Consider the following 22,399-nt stretch of genomic DNA (forward strand, 5'->3'; position numbering starts at 1 on the left):
CAGAGGGCTCGTCTGAGGTCACCGAATGCTCTCTCGACCGCCTCCGACCATGTTACCCGGTCTGGCAGGGCCTTCCGGGTCAGGTCATTTAGGGGACTGGCCAGAGTGGCGAAGCCAGGGATAAACCACTGGTAGTACCCTACCAGACCAAGAAACAACTTCACCTGTTTTTTGGAGGTGGGGCGGGGCCAGTCCCTGATGGCTGCGACCTTGCTCTCTTGGGGTCTTGGTACCCCAGGTAGGATTTCTCCTCCAGTCCCAGGCAGCACTTGGCGGGGTTGGCGGTGAGTCCGGCCCTCCTCAACTCTCCCAGGACCGCCCGCAACTGTCGGAGGTGGACATCCCAGCTGGTGCTGTGGATGATAATTTCATCGATGTAGGCTGCTGCGTACGCCTGGTGGGGACGAAGGAGCTGGTTGCAAACGCCATCTTCTCCCGAGCGGTTCTGTTGAGCGGCACCTGCCAGTACCCCTTGGTGAGGTAACGGGCGGGACCGAGTCGCTCAATCAGGTCGTCGACCCTGGGCATGGGATAAGCCAAAGTCCAAGACCTCATTGAGTCTCCGGAAGTCGTTACATAATCTTAAAGTTTCATCGGGTTTGGGGACCAGGACGATGGGGCTGGACCAGGCGCTGCTTGACTCCTCGATGACTCGGAGCTGGAGCATCCTGGCGACCTCCCCCCGGATCGCATTCCTACAGGCCTCCGGGACCCGGTAGGGGGGTACGTGCACCGTGACGCCTGGCGCCGTCTTGATGTCGCGGTGGGCCACCGTGGTCCTCCCGGGTACCTCTGAGAAGACGTCCTGGTGTTGCAGGATGACTTCCTTGAAGTCTTGCTTCTGGGCTGGGCTGAGGTCCTCTCCCATAGGAACTACCAGTATGTCGCGTCGGGCGGCCAAAACCAGGGGTGCCGGTGGGTTAGCTCCAGTTCGCCACTGTTTCAGTAGGTTGATGTGGTAGAGTTGGGTGGGTTTGCGTCTCCCGGGTTGCTGTACCCTGTAGTTCACCAGAACCAGGTCGCCGGGCCGAAATGTGCGCAGCTGGGCTCCCCGGTTGTAGACTCGGGCTTGAGCTTGCTGGGCCTGTCTGAGATGGTTCCTGACGATGGGCCAGACCTGCGCCATGCGGTCCCTCACCTGCTCCACCTGGTCCACCATAGTGCGATGGGGGGAGGGCCGACTCTCCCACGCCTCCTTGGCGAGGTCGAGGAGTCCCCTTGGTCTTCTCCCGTGCAGCAGCTCAAAGGGGGAGAAACCCGTGGAGGCTTGGGGAACTTCGCGGACTGCGAACAGGATATGTGGCAGGAGCTGGTCCAATTTTTTCCCGTCGGTGTGCATGGCTTTCTTAAGCATCTGTTTTAGTGTTTTGTTAAAACGTTCCACGAGCCCGTCAGTCTGGGGGTGGTACACCGATGTCCGGAGATGCTTCACCTGGAGGAGGCTAAGCAGTTATTTCATGTGCCGTGACATAAAACAAGATCCCTGGTCTGTGAGTACCTCCCTGGCTATCCCTACCCGACTGAACAGGAGCATCAGCTCCTTAGCGACCGCCTTGGCAGTGGCGGCGCGGAGGGGTAGGGCTTCCTGATACCGAGTAGCATAGTCCACTAGCACTAGAATGTATCTATGTCCCCGGCTGGTCTTCGGGAGAGGCCCGACAATGTCTAGAGCTAACCGGTCGAATGGTACTTCGATTATGGGCATGGGGGTTAAAGGGTTCCAAACCGAGGGTTTCGGGGCAGTACGCTGGCAGTCGGGGCAGGTCTGACAGTATTGGACAACGTAAGCAGCAGTAAGAGCACAGAAACTCACTGCTCCCCGGACATAGAAGCAATGTCAGTAGTTTGCAGACCCTTCTATCTGCCCAGAGAGCTGACAGTGGTAATTATCACTACTGTTTATATTCCACCAGATGCAAATATTAGCATAGCTCTTACCTACCTACATGATAGCGTCAATAAACAGCAGCAAGCTCATCCTGATGGGGTACACATCATTGCTGAGGATTTTAATCAAGCATGCCTAAAGACAGTCCTTCCCAATTTTCTACAGTATGTACGGTGCTCCACCAGAGGAAACAACACACTGGACCGTGTCTATTCTAACGTAAAGCATGCTTATAGAGCAGTCCCCCTCCCACATCTGGGTCTGTCTGACCATCTTTCGCTGCTCCTCATCCCAGCATACACTCCCCTTAGGAGGAAAACCAAGCCGGTCACAAAGACTGTAAAAACCTGGCTAGAGGGTGCACTCTCCCAACTGCAGGACTGCTTCGCTCACACAGATTGGAGTATCCAATCTGTGCGGGATCTACAGGGCTTCACTGACACCGTATTGTCATACATCAAATACTGCACTGACAATGTGACGGTTGATAAGAACATCAAAGTCTATCCAAACCGAAAGCCCTGGATGACAAGTGAAGTCCAGTCACTCCTTAGAGCCAGAAACGCCGCCTTCAAATCAAAGGAAAATGTCCTGTACAGCGTGGCGAGAAGGGACCTGAGGAGAGGAATTAAAGGTGCGAAGGAGGCCTACAAAAGGAAGGTTGAGGGCCATCTGACGAACAACAATCCTTGTCAAGCGTGGCAGGGATTAAAACATCTCACAAACTACAAAAGCAGCCCCTCAGTGACCATCAGTGCCGATGCCTCGCTGGCAGAGGAATTAAACCATTTCTTTGCCCGTTTTGAGGCTACAAGGCCCAACACAGACATGCTGACCCCTCCGACCACAAGCCAACACACACTCACTATCCAGGAACATCAAGTGAGTCATGTATTCAGGTCAATGAACACAAGAAAAGCCACTGGACCTGATGGAGTGCCTGGCGAAGTAATCAAAGCTTTTGCTGATCAGCTGGCAGTGGTCTTTACTAAGATCTTCAACTTGTCCCTGACACATGCCACCGTCCCACCATGTCTCAAGTCGGCTACCATAATCCCTGTCCCCAAAAATTCAACTATCAATAACCTCAGTGACTACAGACCCATTGCACTAACACCAGTGGTTGCAAAAGGTTTTGAGAGGCCTATGACTCGTCACATCAAAGAATGCCTCCCTTCAACCTTTGACCCCTTCCAATTTGCATACAAAGCAAACCGATCAACTGATGATGCCATCTCTACAGCCCTCCACACTGCACTCAGCCACCTGGAACACCCGGGGACCTCCGTAAGGATGCTCTTCGTCGACTACTGCTCGGCCTTTAATACCATCATCCCTGACATCCTTGTGAGCAAGCTAGCTGCCCTGGACTTCCCCCCCGCCACCTGTGCCTTGATAAAAGACTTTCTTACAAATCGACCGCAGTCTGTTAAAATTGGCACCCACAGCTCCTCCACCCTCATGCTCTGTACGGGTTCTCTACAGGGCTGCGTGCTGAGCCCACTCCTGTATGCCATCTACACACATGACTGTACTCCCACCCACCCCACCAACACAATAGTCAAATTTCCGGATGATACGACTGTGGTGGGGCTCATAACCGGAGGAGACGAGTCGGCCTATAGGGATGAGGTGCAGCGGCTGTTGGAGTGGTGTGCTGCAAACAACCTGACCCTTAACACAATAAAAACAAAGGAGGTTATAATGGATTTCAGGCGTCACAGAGCTGACCCCGCCCCTCTCCACATAAATGGTGACTGTGTGGAGAGAGTCCTGGGAACTCACATCTCTGAGGACAGATCCTGGTCAGCTAACACATCAGCGGTGGTGAAGAAGGCCCAACAACGACTCCACTTTCTGAGCGTACTCAAGAGAAACAAACTGGAGGAGAAGCTGCTGGTGACCTTTTACCGCTCCACCATCGAGAGTGTGCTGGCCTTCTCCATCACTGTGTGGTATGCTGGCTGTACAGTGGCTGACAGGAAAAGGCTGCAGAGGGTGATAAGGTCAGCTGAAAAAACTATTGGCTCTCCTTTGCCCTCCTTGGATGACATTGCCAGCTCACGATGCATCTCAAGAACAAGAAAGATCATCCGTGACCACCTCCATCCCGGCCACCACCTGCTCAGCCTACTGCCCTCTGGTACTCCTAGGAGGAGCCTGAAGAGCAGAACCAACAGGCTGAACAAAAGCTTCTTTCCTTGGGCAATCAGGACACTTAACACTCATAAAACTTGAAACACAGATTCCTCTCTTTCTATAAAGTGCAATATGCTTACGGTCTTTATATTTATTTATTCTGACATTTATTTATTCGTTCCTAATGTTTTTCTTATTTCTGTCTTGTTTTTTTTTACAATTTTTAACTTAAATTGCTTGTGTATTTATTTATTTTAGTGCTGTCAGTTAAACGCGTTATTAACGGCGTTAACGCAAACCAATTTTAACTGCGTTAATTTTTTTATCGCGCGATTAACGCAATTTATTAGTATTTTGGCTCAAAACAAAGAAGCAGTAGCCTGATTGCTATGTTCAAGGTACTATGTTTGTATGTTCATCATTTAATTGCACTATAGGCTTTTTTTTGTATCGTCTGTTTTGATCAGTATATGCCAATGTTGTTATCAATAAACAAACATTTGCACCAGGCAAGCCTATGCACTTCTCCATGTTGATAAGAGCATTAAAATGAGAAAAATTTATGGGACAAAGAAATCAAGGGATATTTAGCATAGAAAAAACATTTGCGATTAATCACGATTAATCGTGAGTTAACTATTGCATTAATGTGATTAATCGCGATTAAATAAAAACTCATTTATTTATTTATATATTTATTTTGTATGTGTAATGCACCTTCAGTTGGCACTCCCAATTTCGTTGTATAGGTGACTGTACAATGACAATAAAATCTATCTTATCTTACCACCAGTTGTTCTGTCACCGCACCCCCCTGCTCTACTACCCGATACAGCAGACCTCCCCTTGTGCTGAAGTGAGGGTGTGGCAGGCAACTCACCGACTCCCTCGCTTGGCCGTAGTGGACGAAGACGTGACTCCAGGCGTGCTTCAGGGCGTGATTCTGCAGCTGGGTGCTGGCAAACTGTCCGGGTCGATCCGTTCCTCCCCCCCACATTGGGAAGAAATCTGAGAATTCAGTGAGAGGCGGGCTCTCGGCTCCTCCTGGTGGGCCGGTCTGTTCGGTGGCCGTCAGGGTGTCCGGAGTGTCCATGGGGGGTTCCGTGGGTCCCACTCGGGGGGTTCCTCCCGAGTGGGGGTTCCTCCCCACCGGAGAACACCTGCGGGCACCCCACCCCACCCCACCGGGCACCCCACCGGGGTGCCCGGTGGGGTGGGGCCATCTCCCTCGGGTCCGTCGTCCTCTGTGGACGATCCTGCTGGAGTTGAGTGGGTCACCCTAGCCCCGTAGGCGGGTCTGCTGGTTCGTCCGTGGCGGGTCCCGCAGTGGTCGGTGACCTGGTTCGGGGCTCCATAGTCTGGAGAATATGGGGCAGTCTCTCCCAATTAATAGGGTCACGGGGAGGTGGGGTACGATCCCGGCCCGTGCCGTCTACATCCCTCGGGGGGTCCGCACTACAAGGTGGCAGGTCTCGTATGTGCGGGTGTCCCCGTGCACACAGGCGACCTCTAGTGCGCCCAACAGGTGGTCAGGAGACAAGGTCCTGACCGACCCTTGTCAGCGAAGGCCGACGGCATGCATACGTCCCAGTTTCCAGGACACTGTCGGGCTAGGTGTCCGGTCCGTCCGCAGCTGAAGCACCGTCTGTCCTCTCGGGGGTCCTGGGAGAGGGTCGGCGGTCCCGGTGTGGGTGTTTGGGGCAGGGGATTCGGTCCTCGTCGGCCCCAGTGCGTCTCGGTTGGCCATGAGGGGTGCCGGACGCTAAAACTCAGTTGTTGAGCCAACTGCCAGTTTTCAAATTGCCGGACCAGCTCATCTACCGTGTCGGGGTGGTTGGTGGCGAGGGTTCTCCGGGCGTCAGGCGGGAGCTGACAGTCGGTATTGTCTATCAACACCCTGTCCAGGAGGCTGGGTCCCTCTCCGTCTGCGAGCCATCTGCGGATCAGCCTCCTGTGTTGGGAGATTTGAGTCAGCACGGCGCCTCGGAAGTCAAATCGCCATTTGTGGAAGCACTGGGCCCTGGCGACAAGGCTATGTCCATAGTAGGCCAATATCGCCTTTTTCAAGGCTGGGTACTGGCTGGCGCGCTCCGGCGCCAGGTGTTGGCTGGTCTGCTGTGCGGGTCCGGTGAGGAAGGGGGACAGGATGTGGGCCCACCTTTTCCTCCGGCAAGCTCTCGGTTCTTGAACCCTCGACCTCCGCACCGACCAGCCGCCTCACCAAACTTGGTCCGACGTGGATGCCTACTTGGAGGTCTTCAAGAGGACAGCACGTCGGACCAAGTTTGGTGAGGCGGCTGGTCGGTGCGGAGGTCGAGGGCTCAAGAACCGTCTGTTGCGTGAGGCGTAGTACCGCCTCCCGGAGGAGGACAAGGCTCTCGGCGGTGTCCCTCTGGGTGGCGGTGGCCAGGGCTCGGTCCCGCTGTTGATGCTGGGTGGCGGCCGCGGCCCCATCCGGGCTCTGCATGGGCGGTTGGGTTGGTAAACCTGAGTGGTCCATAGCGTGGTCAGGTTGCCTGCATTCTCCACCATATGTGGCGACCCGGCCCCAGGAATGTCTTCTTCACGCAGGAAATCACTACACGCCAAGGTCCGTTCAAAGCCCAATAGGGCGTTTATTCATTAAGTAACGGAAAACCCTGTGGGCCCAACACGGGGAAACCAAAAACCATACTGGAGACTCCGTGAGCCACGGTAGAGTCCAGGGAATTTTCTCTCCGGCCGGGCCGGTCTCGTCCCTGGCGAGGGGGGTCACTCCCGTTGGTTATGCTCTCCCAGCGGTGTGTTCCGTGTCGGCGTGCGTCGTCCGGGCGTGCGGTTTTCCTCTGGGTCGCTGGGGGATAGTCCGCTAGATCCACTGGTCTGTCTGTCCGTATAGGGTCCTGGAGGTACTCTACTCCGCTCGGACTCCCGGTTCTCTTCCCTGGGAGAACATCAAACAGCCTTTTAAAGGGTACCTGGTCTTCCTCGTCCTCTGCCGCAGGTGTTCTCCATTGCGCCGATTAGAGTGACGCAATGGACGCTCTCTGGCTCTGACTGGTGTATATCGGCGGTATACGCCCTCCGCCACCTCTCCCTTGGGCCGCCTGGCCTGAGGGTTTAGGACTGGGTTGCCACACTGTGCATGTGGGTGTTTGTGTGATGTTTACCTGTGTGTGTGTGTGTGTGTGTGTGTGTGAAGTTGCATGTGTGTGTGTGTATGTTTATATGTTTGTATACCTGTGTGCTTGTGTGTCTATATGTGTGTGTTTATGTTTAACTGGATGTGTGTATGTTTATCCGTGTTGTGGTATCCGGCTTGGAGATTGTGCCGGGGTTCAGAGTTACGACACAAGGCAGCGGTTAGTTTAAGCCGTTTTTCGGCATTTATTTCAATGGTCCGATAAGACAAGGGTGCGCTTGGGTCTCCGTGAGCCTCAAGCCTCTGCAGTCCATGCGTGTGTCTTTTTCTGCCGTGCTCCGGGTCCGTCGCCTCTTATGCTGGCTTCCGCCCTTCCTCCTGCCACCCGCCAGGTGTCCCCCATCCCGCTGATTGGGGGGACGGTCCCGGTGCTCTCCGTCGCCGGCTGGTGGGTGGCGGCGGTATACCCCGGCCGTCACGGTCCCTCGGGCCCGTGACGGCCGAGGCTTCAGGGGCGGGATGCCACACTCCCCCCTCGTTTGCTTAAGCCCGTGGTCTCTGGGGAACCCTCCCAGGCAGGCATCCCGACGTGACAGGGCGTCGGCGTTGGCATGCTCACGGCCCGGTCGGTGGTCCACCCGGAACCGGAAATCCTGGAGAGCCAGGAACCACCGTGTCACCCGGGCGTTTGTATTCTTGGCCCCCGCCATCCACTTCAGGGGGGCGTGGTCGGTGACCAACGTGAACTCCCTCCCCAGGAGGTAGTAGCGCAACTTCTCCAGGCCCCATTTGATGGCCAGGGCCTCCTTCTCCACCGTGGAGTAGTTGCGCTCATTGGGGAGGAGCTTCCGGCTGATGTAAGTTATGGGGTGCTCCTCTCCGGCCCGGACCTGGGACAAGACCCCCCCGAGTCCCACCTCCGAGGCGTCTGTGTGCACAATCACAGGGAGATTAAAGTCAGGAGTAATTAGCACCGGTTCAGAGCACAGGGCCTCCCGGAGCGTCTTGAACGCCTGGTCCGCCGCCGCCGACCAAGTGACCCGGTCTGGCAAGGCCTTACGGGTCAGGTCGTTCATGGGGCTGGCCAGCGTGGCGTACCCGGGAATGAAGCGCTGATAGTAGCCCACCAGCCCCAAGAACGCCTTTACCTGTTTCTTGGTGCTGGGCTGTGGCCAGGCCCGTATGGCGGCTACCTTGCCTTCCTGCGGCCTCACTGTCCCCCTCCCGACCCGGTACCCCAGGTACGTCGTCTCCTCTCTCCCGAGGCGATCATCCGCTGGAATGTGGCTGGGGCGCCGTGTACCCCGAAAGGGAGGACGGTGTACTGGTACAGTCCCCCCGGGGTGGAGAACGCCGTCTTCTCCCGGGCCGCACGGGTCAACGGCACCTGCCAGTACCCCTTGGTCAGGTCCAGGGTCGACAGATACCGCGCCGGGCCCAGGCGCTCGATAAGTTCGTCGACCCGGGGCATGGGGTAGGCATCGAACTCCGATGCCTCGTTCAGCCGCCTGAAGTCGTTGCAGAACCTAAAGGTTCCGTCCGGCTTGGGCACCAGGACCACCGGGCTGCACCAGGCGCTGCGTGACTCCTCTATTACTCCGAGCTGCAGCATTCGGCGCACCTCGGTCCGTATGGCCTCCCTCCGGGCCTCTGGGATCCTGTAGGGCGGAACCCTTACCCTTATGCCTGGTGCCGTCCGGATGTCGTGGTGGGTGACGGCAGTCCTCCCCGGCAGGTCGGAGAACACGTCCCGATGCTGTAGGACGATCTCGTCCAGGTCGTGTCTCTGGGCCGGGCTGAGGTCCTCCCCCACTGAGACCTCCGGGATCTCCTGCCGGGCCGCCAGGGCCAAGGGAGCGGGGTCGGCGGGTGTCTGCTCCCCCCCCCTCCACTGCTTCAGGATGTTGATGTGGTACAACTGTGTCGGCTTCCACCTCCCTGGCTGGCGGACCCGGTAGTTCACCTCGCCCACGCGTTCCACCACCTCGTAGGGTCCCTGCCACTTGGCCAGGAACCGGCACTCCGCCGTGGGGACCAGAACCAGGACCATGTCCCCGGGTGAAAGGTCCTCAGCTGGGCTCCTCGGTTATAGACCCTGGGCCTGCTGCGCTTGCTGGAGGTGCCTCCGGACGATGGGCCACACCCGGGCCATGCGGTCACGTACCTGCTCCACGTGATCCACGGTGGTGCGGTGGGGGGACGGCTGGCTCTCCCAGGCCTCCTTTGCGATGTCCAGGATCCCGCGGGGTCTCCGCCCGTACAACAGCTCGAAGGGGGAGAACCCGGTGGACGCCTGGGGGACCTCCCGTACCGCGAACAATACGTGGGGTAGTAGTTGGTCCCAGTTCTTCCCGTCGGCTTGCATGGCCTTCTTGAGCATCTGCTTTAGGGTTTTGTTGAAGCGCTCGACCAGGCCGTCTGTCTGGGGGTGGTAAACCGAGGTCCGGAGCTGCTTCACCTGCAGGAGCCTGAGGACCTCCTTCATCACCCGTGACATGAAGCACGACCCCTGGTCGGTGAGCACCTCCTTCGCTATCCCCACCCGGCTAAAAAGGAGCATTAGTTCACGGGCGACTGCCTTGGCGGTGGCGGCGCGCAGGGGGAGGGCCTCGGGGTAACGGGTGGCATAGTCCACTAGCACCAGGATATAGCGGTGGCCCCGGCTGGTCTTGGGAAGGGGCCCCACGATGTCTAATGCTAAGCGGTCAAAGGGGGTCTCAATGATGGGCATGGGAATGAGGGGGTGTCTAGCGATGGACCGGGGGGCTACCCGCTGGCACTCGGGGCACCCCTGGCAGTGGCGCTCCACATCCCGCTTAACCCCCGGCCAATAGAACCTGGCTAGGACCCGCTCCCGGGTCTTGTCCATGCCTAGGTGGGCTCCCAGGAGGTGAGTGTGGGCCATAAAAAGCACCTTACTAACATAGGGGCGAGGCACCACTAGCTGTTCCCTCACTCCCCCCTCCCCGGAGGCTACTCGATACAACAGTCCCCCCCTGGTGCTGAAGTGCGGGTGTGGTGTGTGACTCACCGAGTCCCGGGCCTGCCCGTCGTGAACCAGGACGTGGCTCCAGGCGTGCTTGAGGGCCTCATCCTGGAGCTGAGCGGTGGCGAACTGGCCGGGTCGGGACGAGCCTTCCCCCCTCTCTGGTAAGAAGTCCGAGAACTCAGTGAGGGGGGAGCTCTCCGGGTCTTCCGGTGGGTCTGGCTGCTCGGAGGCTGTGAGGGTCTCCGTGGTGTCGGGGGTAGGTTCCGGTGTCTCGCTCCGGACGGGACCTCTCGCTGTGTGCCCCGGGGTCCCCGGTGGGGAAGGTCCGTTCCCCTCCGATTCCTCGTCCTCCGCCGTCAGCTCTCCCGGGGATGATGGATGCCGGGTGGCCCCGTAGGCCTGCCGAACCCCCCGCGCCCCTCTGCGGGGAGGGCCTCTCCAGCTCCGTAGCTCCCGCGTCGGGTCCCACAGCCGGTGGAAGATCGGGCAGTCCCTCCCGATCAACACGGGGACCGGTAGGTGGGGGACAATCCCCGCCCTGATTGTGAACACCCCGTGTGGGGTGCGGATAACCACGTGGCACATGGGGTAGGTCCGGGTGTCCCCGTGAACGCAGGCCACCTCCATAGGTTCCCCTGCCTTCCCCCCCGCCAGGTCGGGGCGAAGGAGGGTAACCGCACTGCCAGTGTCCAAGAGGGCCTGCGTGTCCCGGTTCATGACCCGCGCCGGGATCGTCGGACTACCCGAGGTTCCCTGCGACCAGCAGGTCACCAACATGCACGTGTGATCCACCCCCGGATCCGTGTATGCTGACGGCATCGATACATCCCGTCCCCTCGGGCAATAGCGAGCGATGTGGCCGGGCTGGCCGCACCCAAAGCAGCGCCGCACCTCCTGGTTCACCGGTCCTCCGCTCGGTGGGGTGAAGCCGGGAGCCGGGGTCCTGACAGGGGGTCCCCTTGGGTCTTGGCGGGGCTCGGCGCGCCGTGGGGCTGGGGCGGGTCTAACGTTCAGGAGCTGGGCCACCTGCCAGTTCTCCAGCTGTAGGACCAGGTCGTCCACGGTGGCAGGATGATGGTGGGCCAGCACGCGGCGGGCGTCCGGCGGGAGTCGCCGCAGGGTGTGGTCGATAATCACCCGGTCGATCGGGTTGGGGCCCTCACCCGTTGTCAGCCACCGCTTCACCAGCCGGCTGTGCTGCGCAATCTGTGTGCGCACAGCTCCCTGCGCGTCAAACCGCCAATCCTGCGCGCGCTGTGCGCGCGCCGCGAGGTTGTGCCCGTAATAGGCCAGTATGGCCTGTTTGAGCGCCGGGTACTGGCGGGCGACGTCCGCCGGCAGGTCCTGGCTCGCCTGCTGGGCGGGTCCGGTGAGGAACGGCGCTATTATGTGCGCCCACTGCTCCTCTGGCCAGGCTTCCCTCTGTGCGGTCCGCTCGAATACCTCGAGGTAAGCCTCCACATCGTCCTCCGGTCCCAGCTTAGTGAGGCGGCTGGTCGGGGCGGCGGTCGGCGCAGCGCGGACGGCGTGCTGAGTCAGCCGCAGCACAGCCTCGCGGAGCAGGGCGAGGCTCTCGGTGGTCTCCCGCTGGTGTTGCTGGGCAGCCAACGCCGCGGCTCCGTCCGGGTTCTGCATGGTGTGGTAGTGGTAGTGGGAGCGCTCAGAATGCCTGCATTCTCCACCATATGTGGTATCCGGCTTGGAGATTGTGCCGGGGTTCAGAGTTACGACACAAGGCAGCGGTTAGTTTAAGCCGTTTTTCTGTGTTTATTTCAATGGTCCGATAAGACAAGGGTGCGCTTGGGTCTCCGTGAGCCTCAAGCCTCTGCAGTCCATGCGTGTGTCTTTTTCTGCCGTGCTCCGGGTCCGTCGCCTCTTATGCTGGCTTCTGCCCTTCCTCCTGCCACCCGCCAGGTGTCCCCCATCCCGCTGATTGGGGCGACGGTCCCGGTGCTCTCCGTCGCCGGCTGGTGGGTGGCGGCGGTATACCCCGGCCGTCACGGTCCCTCGGGCCCGTGACGGCCGAGGCTTCAGGGGTGGGATGCCACAGTGTGTTTGTGTGTGTGCGAGTATGTTTACAAGTGTGTGTGTGTGCGTGTGTGTGTGCGCTTGTCTGTATGTTTCCCTGTGTCTGTACTTACCTGTGTGTGTGTAATTTCACGTGTGTGTGTTTACTAACCTGTATGTGTGTGTGTGTGTGTTAGCCTGTGTGTGTTTGTGTACCTGTGATTCTGTGTGATTACCTGTTTGTGTGTCTGTGTGTTTACCTTTGTTTGGGTGTGTGTGCGTGTTTAGCTTTCAGTGTGTACCTGTGAGTGTGTGTTGCCCTGTGTGTGTGTGCATGTGTGTCTGTGTCTACCTGTGTGTGTGTGTGTGTGTGTGTGTGTGTGTGTGTGTGTGTGTGTGTACCTGTGAGTGTGTGTTGACCTATGTGTGTCCCCCAGGTGGTGGTGAATGCCCTGATCGGGGCCATCCCCTCCATCATGAACGTGCTGCTGGTCTGCCTCATCTTCTGGCTCATATTCAGCATCATGGGCGTCAACCTGTTCGCTGGCAAGTACGGCCGCTGTGTGAACCGCACGGGCTACGTGTACAACGCCTCCTTCGTAAACAACAAGACTGAGTGCCTGGCGCTCAACGACACTCACTTCTACTGGAGCAAGGTCAAGGTCAACTTCGACAACGTGGGCGCGGGCTACCTGGCGCTGCTACAAGTGGTGAGCTGGCGTTTAGTGTAGTTCTCCTATCCATTCTCATTCTGTTCTCTGTCCTCCCCTCAACTCTCTCTTCTTGTATTGTTCTCCTGTCTCCTCTACTGATCTCTACCCTCCTTTCCTCTCCTCTCCTCCTCTCATCCTCTCTCCTTTCCTCCCCTCCTCTACTCGTCTGATCTCCTCCCCTCCCGTCCCCTCCCCTCTCCTTCTCCTCCCCTCCTCCTTTTCTGATAAAGATGTGTAACATAGTGAATCAAAGCTTGTAAACAGTAAACATCTAGAACTGAATTGAACAGGTGGGGGTTTGGCATCTAAAATAACTTCAGATCCTTCTTACACCTCCATGTCTGCTGTTATTGTCTCCTCCATGTCTGCTACCATCTCTCCGCCCAAATTTGTTGTATTTTTCCATTTCCTTTTTTCCTACGTAATTATAACCTTTTAAAATAATTTTGCCTGCGCTTGCCCATTATTCTCTCTCTCTCTCTCTCTAGTCAACTACCTCTCTCTGCCAGTCTTCTAGATATATAAAGTAAAGCAGCCAATCCACATGACTTCACTGGAACAATGTGGACCGGCATCAGTCATCCGTATAATGACGGCAATTATGTGCCTCACTAACAGTTCAACTGCCTGAATGGGAGTCAAGAATTTATCTACTTTTTCTCCTTCCTCCTCTCGCTCTTTTCTATCTCACTCTATCGCATTTCTCATAATATTTATCCTCCAACAGTCCTTCCTTTGCTCCATCTTTCTCCTCCTCTTTCACCCTCTCTCTCTCCCCCTCTCTCTCACTTTCTCTATCTGCTTGCTGTCGTATTTGCCCTCCTACGCTCCCACTTTCGTCTACCTCCTTCTTTCGAAGCGGTTCCCCCTCTCTCTTTCCTTTACCTTTCTCTCCTTCAATCTCCAACTCTTTTTTCTTTCTTTATTTGCGGCTTGAGCTGTACTTTCTTTCCGCCCCCCCCACACTCATATTACCCCATCTCTCTCAATCTCTCTCTGACTTTCTTTCCTGTCTCTTCGTCAATCTAGCTGTCTATCACTCTCAAGCACTCTTTTTCACTCCTCTATATATTACCCTCTCTCTCCCACTCTCTCTCTCTCACTCCTCCTCTGTCTATATATCTCTCTCCTTCCCTCCCACTGTGGAGTCCCTCTGAGTCTCCAATCAATCTGCGTCTGAGAGCTTTATATTTTTAGAGCTGATCGGGTGTGTGTGTGTCTGTGTTTGTGTGTGTGTCACATTGTATGTGCATGTACATGCATGTTTGTGTGTTTGTTGCTGTGTGTGTCTTTGCAGGCAGGTGGGTGGGTGTGTGTGTGTTTGTGAGCGAACATGTGTCTGCATGTGGGTGTGAGTTGCTGGTTCTGTGTGTTTGTGTGTGTGTGTGTGTTTTTGTGTATCTGTGTGTGTGTGTGTGTTTGTGTGTGTGTATGTGTGTGTGTGTTTTCACAGTGTGTGTGTGGGGGGCTGAAAGGTAGAGTATGAACGTATGGATGGAGGGATGAAGGATGAGAGTTGACTCGGAGGACTTGGAGGACCATCAAGGGGGCGCGTTAGCGGAGGGAATCAAAGTTCTATCCAGAAAATAGACCATGGTCCATGGTTCTCAATCAAAGGTTTAGACAAAAGACTGGTCCATGGTTCTGAATTAGAGTTTTATCCAGACAATAGACTGGCCCATGTTTCTGAATCAGAGCTTTTTCAAGACTGTGTTCCCTGTCTGTCTGCTTCATGTGTTTATTTTTTTATTTATTTTTTTCCCCTATATTTTGGGGACTGATATCGAGCGGTTATTCATAGGTATGATCTGTTTCGTACAGGTTATGACACACTTTTACCCTTTTTATTTTGTCCTTATAATGCAAAACACAGAGAGAAGGGAGAGAGGAGCTTTAATCAGCCTTAACGGGGGACTCATAACAGCGGCTGCCAGCTCACTTAATGCCATCTGATGAGCAGTATGGAAATGGTTGGGGTGAAGGAGGGGGGGGGCTCGAGAGAACGACTGAAAGAGAGGGGGAGAAACTGAGAGAGAATAAGAGCGAGAGAGATGTAGAGTGGGTTAAGACAGTGAGACTGAGTGCTTACACTTGATTTTTGGCCTCTAAAGAACTTAAGAGTTTTCGGTGGAAGAATGGTCGCCTAGCAACAAGTCAATCAACTCCTCGCCGGCGCCTCTCTGTGTGTTTGCTTGGTTGGCCCGGCAACGGTTGGCGGGGGCAACCCTGCCATTAGCATCTGGAAATAACTCTGCACTGCAGAAAATGACCCTGCAGGTGACTGGTCTCTCAGCAAGGGACTGAACCGCTGGTGAGGGAATTCAACCCCTTAGTCCTGGTAATATATTGGTTCACTGCCCTGCCCCTTGAGCAACCGGAGATAAGAAGCAAAAACCAAACCCTCTCTGATGAAGTGGAAGACAGCGTTCTCCAGAAAGAACAATCGAAAGCCAGTTTAAAAACAAGTGTTTTGGTGAAGCAAGACCATTTCCTGTCAGAAAGTGTACTACCTGTTAGGATTGTCTGATCGCCCTCACTTCTAGAGGTTGTTGGATCGTTAGTCCCAATGCCATAAGCTTTTAATTGGTCGCAGCTTGACGTTGGCAAAATACCACCCATGATAAAAGTAGGTTTGAACCCGTCAAGCTGTTGTCTATTCTGAGTGACAGGCACGCCCTCGCTCTGCTATCCTCTCTCCCCTCCGTTATTTTGACCGCTGATTCCGTCTGTTCATGCAGTCCTCCTGCTCTTTCTCCCTCTTCACTAAATATATTTTGTTCTTCCGCGCCATGATTCCTCTTAGGCTGTTTTCTTCTCCTAAGGAGGAAGTCATATAGCCATATAGGTATTTTTGAAAGGGTGCTAAGTTCCAATGATAAAGCTTGAGCGGAATGCGTTTCCATGGCAGCCCCTCTCTACGCTGCGCAAGTCTCTACCAGAGCACTGTTTTCCTTGATGCTATAATCACACCGTCTCCCTGCCTCCACTCCCTTCTTTATCGTCCTCAAGGACATGGGCAACACAGGGAGTTTGTGGGTCAGAGAGCGACAGAACATATCGGTGACCACGCTAGCTTACCGAAAGAACTGCAGAACTACTTATATGCCAATGACTCGGAAAAAACTACACCGCCTTATCTTATTGAAACCTATAACATCAGAGCAGCGCGCTGAGCCTTTGTAGCGTGGCCAAGAAACCATGTCTACCATCAAACCTACAAGGACATTTCTGCTACCGTTGAAACTCTTTCAACTCGAGCGTACAAGGTATTCATCCATTGGAAAGCAGCGAGCAAAGCACTTGGTCCCTATTGATAGCCTCCATAATAACCACCATTGATAGCCTCCATTTATAGCCTCCATTGATAAGCTACATTGATAACCTCCATTGATAGCCTCCATTGTTAACCTTTATTGATAGCCTCCATAGATAGCCTCCATTGATAACCTCGATTGATTATTGCTTATCGGGGCCTTAGTCGGTTTCATCCATGGCTGTGGATCTATGAAGATGAAGGTCCATGATGAGGTTGGTTTGATGACACTGGTTCTGTGGTTTGTGTATTCAAGGCTACGTTCAAAGGCTGGATGGATATCATGTATGCAGCTGTGGATTCGCGCTCGGTGAGTTGACACGCAACAAAGATTCACAATGTAAGACAAACACATACTTACCTTACCTGACACAAACGTGCGTGTGCGTGGGTCCCAGGTAGAGGAGCAGCCCATCAAGGAGGTCAACCTCTACATGTACCTCTATTTTGTCATCTTCATTATCTTCGGCTCCTTCTTCACCCTCAACCTCTTCATCGGCGTCATCATCGACAACTTCAACCAGCAGAAGCGAAAGATAAGTATCACTAACGAAGCGGAGAGGAGTGCAGTATATTTCAATCACTCATGATAACCAGACAAATAACTTTTTTGTTCTGATGGCTGTAGTAAAAGAAAATTTAATTGGTTTAGTTTTTCTCTATTGTTTACCCACAAAAAAAGGAACTATGCACACATTCTGAAAACTTGAACTACAAGACTACAAAACTCAAAGCACAAATCTCATAATTTAGCACACTTACTTACTTTTTACGGTTTACCTTTAAAACAATGGCCTTCAAAATGCCAGACTCAATTACCAATTGGTCTCACTCAATTCTCAGCTGTTCAAACTCAACTGACAAAACACTTAAATCATGTGTGAGAGCATAAAAGAGGCCTCAGGTGAGCTCTACTGTGTTGTTGATGTGGTCCTCTGGGCTGATCAGGATCGGAGTTAAAGACCGCACAACATTTATATTCTTGTTTTTATTTTTGTTGGCCTACGAAAACTTTATCTGCAGTCAGTTCAGCTGAAAATGTTACTGTATTACGTTAACAAATAACTATTTGCTTTGTTACCTTTTTGTACTTGTGCACTGATTTCATCATTACATCCCCCGAAAGACAGTCTAAAAATGTTCTTAATCTAGTGTTTCTCATTTTATTTCATCAGTGCATTTACTGTACTATGACTTATGCCAAAATAGGTAACATAAGTGTATTCTCAGACTCCAACAATGTTGCAGTATCAACTATAGGTGTACACAATGACTCTGGGAAGCTGGGATTGTGAGTTTAGCCCATTGGAGTTCATTGGATAGACAAATATGCATTGTATCGTATTCTGATATGATTGTGTCAATGCAATATTTAAATGATATATTCACAGTATTGTATTACAATATGAAAACAATCTTTATTCTGTGTGCACCCAACAATTGCAACCTATTCAACTTTAAAAAAGGAAGCTATTTCTAAATAATTGTATTTGAATATGTAACATGGCCTCATGAAGCCAAAACATCTGCAACCAGTATTTTGATGGAAGTGTTTTAAATTGATCACACCAGTGCTACACACCAGTGATGCTCTGTAAGAGATATTCATATGATAGATGTGATTATAGTTTTGGTGGAAATAATTCGTTTTGAGGAGAGAACATGGTTTTGAGTGCAGTGTTTCGTTTTGAAAGAGATTTGTGGAGTTTTGACTAAATGGTTAACTCTTTTCAGTTTTTTGTTTAGAGTTTTGAGAAATGTAGCTACAGTTTCAGAAAATGTTTCAAAAAAAAGATTGAGAAAAACTAAGAATTTAGATAGTATAAGATAAGAGGATATTTTACCAATCCTTTCAGAAGTAAGTTAACACACACTTGATCAACAATAGGTTGAAGTGCAGTAGTCGGTTCTTCCTTTAGCTCCAATTAGTTTACACTGTTGCAGATTAAACCGCTCCACATCATTGGCAGCCATCTTGGTTGTTGTGCTAAGATGCCTATGTTAGATAAATGTTTGTGTTTTGCAAGAGCAAATTAAACCTAAGAACGCCAATGCTTGTGGTTCCCAAGAGGAACAGTTTAAGACATGTGTCATCCCGTAGCCTCCTGCGTTTTAGTTTTTTACGATTGCATGAACACTAAAATCAAAAGTATCACACAATTGTCAAACAATTACACTCAAAACGCAAAATCTTGCCCAAATGTGCACCAGTATAAGCACAATATCAGCCTCACACGTTTTGCAAAACAATACACACAGTGATTTTCAAAACACTAAACACACTTGTTTACAGGGATGTGTAAAATAATAAAAACTAGAACTTACCCATGGATATGTGCATTGCTACTACATGTCAATATTAGGATGTGCGTGTGGTTAGAATTTGTGAAGATCACAGGCAAAGCATTGCACAAGCATGCATGTTTCTGCTACATGCAGAAACATGCATGTAGGCACACACACACACACACACACACACACACACAAACAAATGCTTGCAAACACACACTTAGACACACAGAAATACACATGGACACACTGGTCAGTGTACACACACACACACACACACACACACACACACACACACACACGCATACCTAGGGCCCTATCTTGCATCCAGCGCAAGCGCATTCTACACCGACGCATGTGTCGTTGCTAGTTTGCAACTGGCGCAGAGCGTTCTTTTCCCTACACAGGCATGCGTCGCTAAGTTAGGGAATGATCTTGCGTCCTAAGGGGCGGTTCAGCGAAAGGAGGAGGCGTGTTCTGGCGCAAACGTTCCCTAGTGCTACTTTCAGTTTCAGAAAACCATTCCGCCAGAAACCAGGAAATACCTGGTTTAAAGTCAGTGGCTGCGTTTCCATTCCCCTGCGTTTATGCAAAATTTGAAGTATCAAATCGCTTGGTGGTTTTTGACTTATTCGAAAGAGAGTAAGGGCCCTATCTTGCATCCAGCGCAATTGACTTAATCACCGGCGCATGTGTCGTTGCTAGTTTGCAACTGGCGCAGAGCGTGCTTTTCCCACCTGCGCCATGCGTCAGTAAATTAGGGAATGATCTTGCGCCCCCAAGAGGCGGTTCGGCAAAAGGAGGAGGCGTGTTCTGGCGCAAACGTTCCCTGGTGCTATTTTGAAGTTTCAGAAACCACTTGCGCCACAAACCAGGAAATACCTGGTTTAAAGTCAGTGGCACGTTGTACAGATGCTATTTTAAGGGCGCATGCATAATGTTGCTTGTGCACCTCGGGCATACACTTTGTTTCTCTCATCTACCTAGCCACACATTCTTGGTAAATTATTTGGGAAAGAACAGCCGATACAGCGGTAATAAGTTGTACTTTTAAATCAATGCATCTGCAAACACCGTACAGAAAACACATATTTTCTGGACACAGATATCATGTACATGCCCCTATCTTTTAGGATTGATGAGTATTTGATCGTGAGAAAACATTGTTTTACCGCGAGTGAGTGTTAAAAAGAATGAATGAATGCGGGCGTGCGTGCGTGTGTGTATGTGTAAAATAATTAATGAATGCGCGTGCATGTGTGTGCGTCCATCTGTTTAAACTATTGCTGTCAAGCGATCGCATTGATGTCATAGTTGACTCTGACTCCACCCATTCCAAGTACATGGACGCGCAGTCATGCACGAGCGCGAACACAGATGCGCGAGCCAGGCTAGCTAGGTTGGAGTTTTGGGTTGTCTTCTAGTGCTAGGTCCAAATGTGGATTAGCTAGTTAGCTAGCTCCAGTAGCTACCGCAGGATAACAACAAACAGAAGCTTGCTATGAGTACGTGCACGAAGGGGTCACGAGCGGGGGAGGGGGAGTGCAGTACGACCGTTTGATTGTCGTACTTACTGTCCAATGCCACTCGGTGGTTCTGGAAATCATTGGCTGGAGTTTTTCGAGCCCTGCCCGTTCCACAGATGATTGACTCGTTTAATTTTCATGTCAGTACTGCTAACTTAGTGGCTGTAAGCGGGTTATGATAAGGATTTCAAGTAATTTTGTAATTGATTATTGCTTATCGGGGCAATTTCAAGTAAAAAGATTGCCAAAAAAGAGAATTCCATACCCAACCTTTAAATGACGAACCAGTGTTTGTGACGTCACCCGTTTATTTTCACAGTCGTGGCGATCTTTGTAGACGTTGACTCCGCCTGCTCCCGGCTATCCTGCACAACACAGGACTGTATGCAAAAATCTAGTTCAACATCTGACCTGTGAAGGGCAGTAATACGCTAAACAGCGTCTAAACTGCCGAAATCTTTCAACAAAAATGGTAGACCCCTTCACTTTGATTAGTGTTGCTACTGGCTTTTCAGGCATACAGACATCCATCCAAACAAATTACGGGGAATTTAAATTTTGTTTGAAATTGATCTTTGGAAAAAGTTACAGCACTAATATATTACAAATAAAAATGGTAATTTTCATAAAAAAGAAAAAGCATTTCAAAGTAGAGATTGAGCTTCCTTCATTGGTCTTACTTACGTGTCAGTGTCCCAACATGCTGTTTGTAGCCCTGGCTTGGTGTTTCCCATTCTCTATTCAGCCCTCAGCTCCACCCGCCAGGACTGCAGGCAGGTACTGGGGCCATCACAACCATTACAAATAAAAATATACTTTAACACTATTCAGTATGCTGGGCTTTTTGTTTTTGAACTAAGTGACTGTTCTCCATGTATCAGATGTATATATTTGTGCAGCTTTTAATCTTTTATTGCTGACATCAAAACATTGCAATAATGAAAGTATAGTTTTTAAACTTTAAACTAAGCTTCCGTAAACCTCAGAATAAAATGATACTACTGCAAACAGCTGTAAGAGCTACTATAATAACCCAATATCATTTTACCATGGAGTACACCTCCCACAGGCCTAGGCAGTGTCCTGGAGGAGAAATCAAAGATAACAGCTGTGAAAGAAAAGATTCAGAATGGCCTGTCTTGGTTTAAAGCCCACTCGCCACCACGACAAGGTGCAGGCCAGGAGTGGGCACATATAAGACTGGAAAAACCACAAGACATAAGGCGTTTTACCTCTAATTTTTCCTCCAGACTAAGGGTTTCAAATCTATGCTCCAATACAGTAGCGACCGGTGCCCCTTTATTTCGGTTGGGCAGAAATTATTGGCGTATGACCACACCCACAATTTATATATATTTTTAACATGTATATTTTGAGCTACATTAAAACATGTTAACTAAACTAATAGTGAGTAAGAATTAAAAATAAACTAATAGCCTAATGTTACTGCACGCTTTTGAAGTGCCATCCGCAACACTCGTCATATGATGTCGGGCTAATTAGAATAGCCTATGTGCAATGGAAACTCCAACTCTGCAAAGTCAGAAATTTCAAGTTATTTCTTCCATATTTTATTTTAATAACCTAACAACAATTTAACAACAGGCTTAGCGAGTGCATTGCAAATACATGAAAAGTAGAAATACAAGTCGTCAATCAAGCAGACCTTCGATTTGGAACTTGGCCCGACGATTTGTGCAAATCTCTCAATAACAACACTTTCGAAATCAGGTATTTCTCAATAACAGCTGTTTAAATCAGGTGTGAAATCAGGTATACAATTTTAATACCTGCTGAAATAAATAAATAAATAGGCTTCAATGCCGAAAGATACAGGCGGAGTAACTGTACGTCCACACCAGGAGCGACCAAAGCGTCAAAGACGCTCTGGTCGCTCACAAAGTTTCGCTGCGAATTTTTCTGTTCGCTTTGGTCGCTCAAGTCGCTCATGACGTACAATTCAATTATGCAGACGCATTTAAAGGAACCGTATGCGTTTAGTAGGCCCTACAGACAGCCATATCAAATAGTGAACTCTCCCATACACCTTGGCCATATTGCCGAGACGGTTTTGCTTGTTCGATAAAGTGCTTCGACAACAAGTAGGACAGTGATTCCCCCCATTATAAAAAAAATCCTAAAATGTAGGCTAATTACAACCGAGAACAAAAAACCCTGCGTGCTGTAGTAGTTAAAATATGTTTCACTGATCTGGATCTGCAAATCATGATCTGCACTCATTCGTCGCATTCAAAACAAATAGACGTTGGGACACATGGCTAATTTGCATACATGCACAGGACTGGTTGGCTCCGCAAGGCAAATAATGGAACATATCTATCTATCTATCTATCTATCTAGGCCTTTCTGTCTATCTATCTATCAACGCGTGTCTAGTTTTAATGTGATGTATT

At 51.5% G+C, this 22,399-nt stretch overlaps 1 protein-coding gene and 1 long non-coding RNA gene across 2 annotated transcripts in view; one reads left to right on the forward strand and one right to left on the reverse strand.

Annotated features, from left to right (window-relative positions):
• The window catches only part of LOC132452074 (sodium channel protein type 4 subunit alpha B-like), a 318,084-nt gene that overhangs the window by 229,300 nt on the left and 66,385 nt on the right, over window positions 1-22,399 (forward strand). The window contains 3 exon segments of the mRNA XM_060044440.1: window positions 12,582-12,854; window positions 16,427-16,480; window positions 16,569-16,710. Coding sequence (XP_059900423.1) covers window positions 12,582-12,854; window positions 16,427-16,480; window positions 16,569-16,710 — 469 coding nt within the window.
• LOC132452088 (uncharacterized) overlaps window positions 1-22,399 on the reverse strand; it is a 399,718-nt gene that overhangs the window by 155,461 nt on the left and 221,858 nt on the right. The gene's annotated exons all lie outside the window — the stretch shown is intronic.

Source organism: Gadus macrocephalus, chromosome 23 (assembly GCF_031168955.1).
Source record: "Gadus macrocephalus chromosome 23, ASM3116895v1".
Taxonomy (NCBI): Eukaryota; Metazoa; Chordata; class Actinopteri; order Gadiformes; family Gadidae; genus Gadus; species Gadus macrocephalus.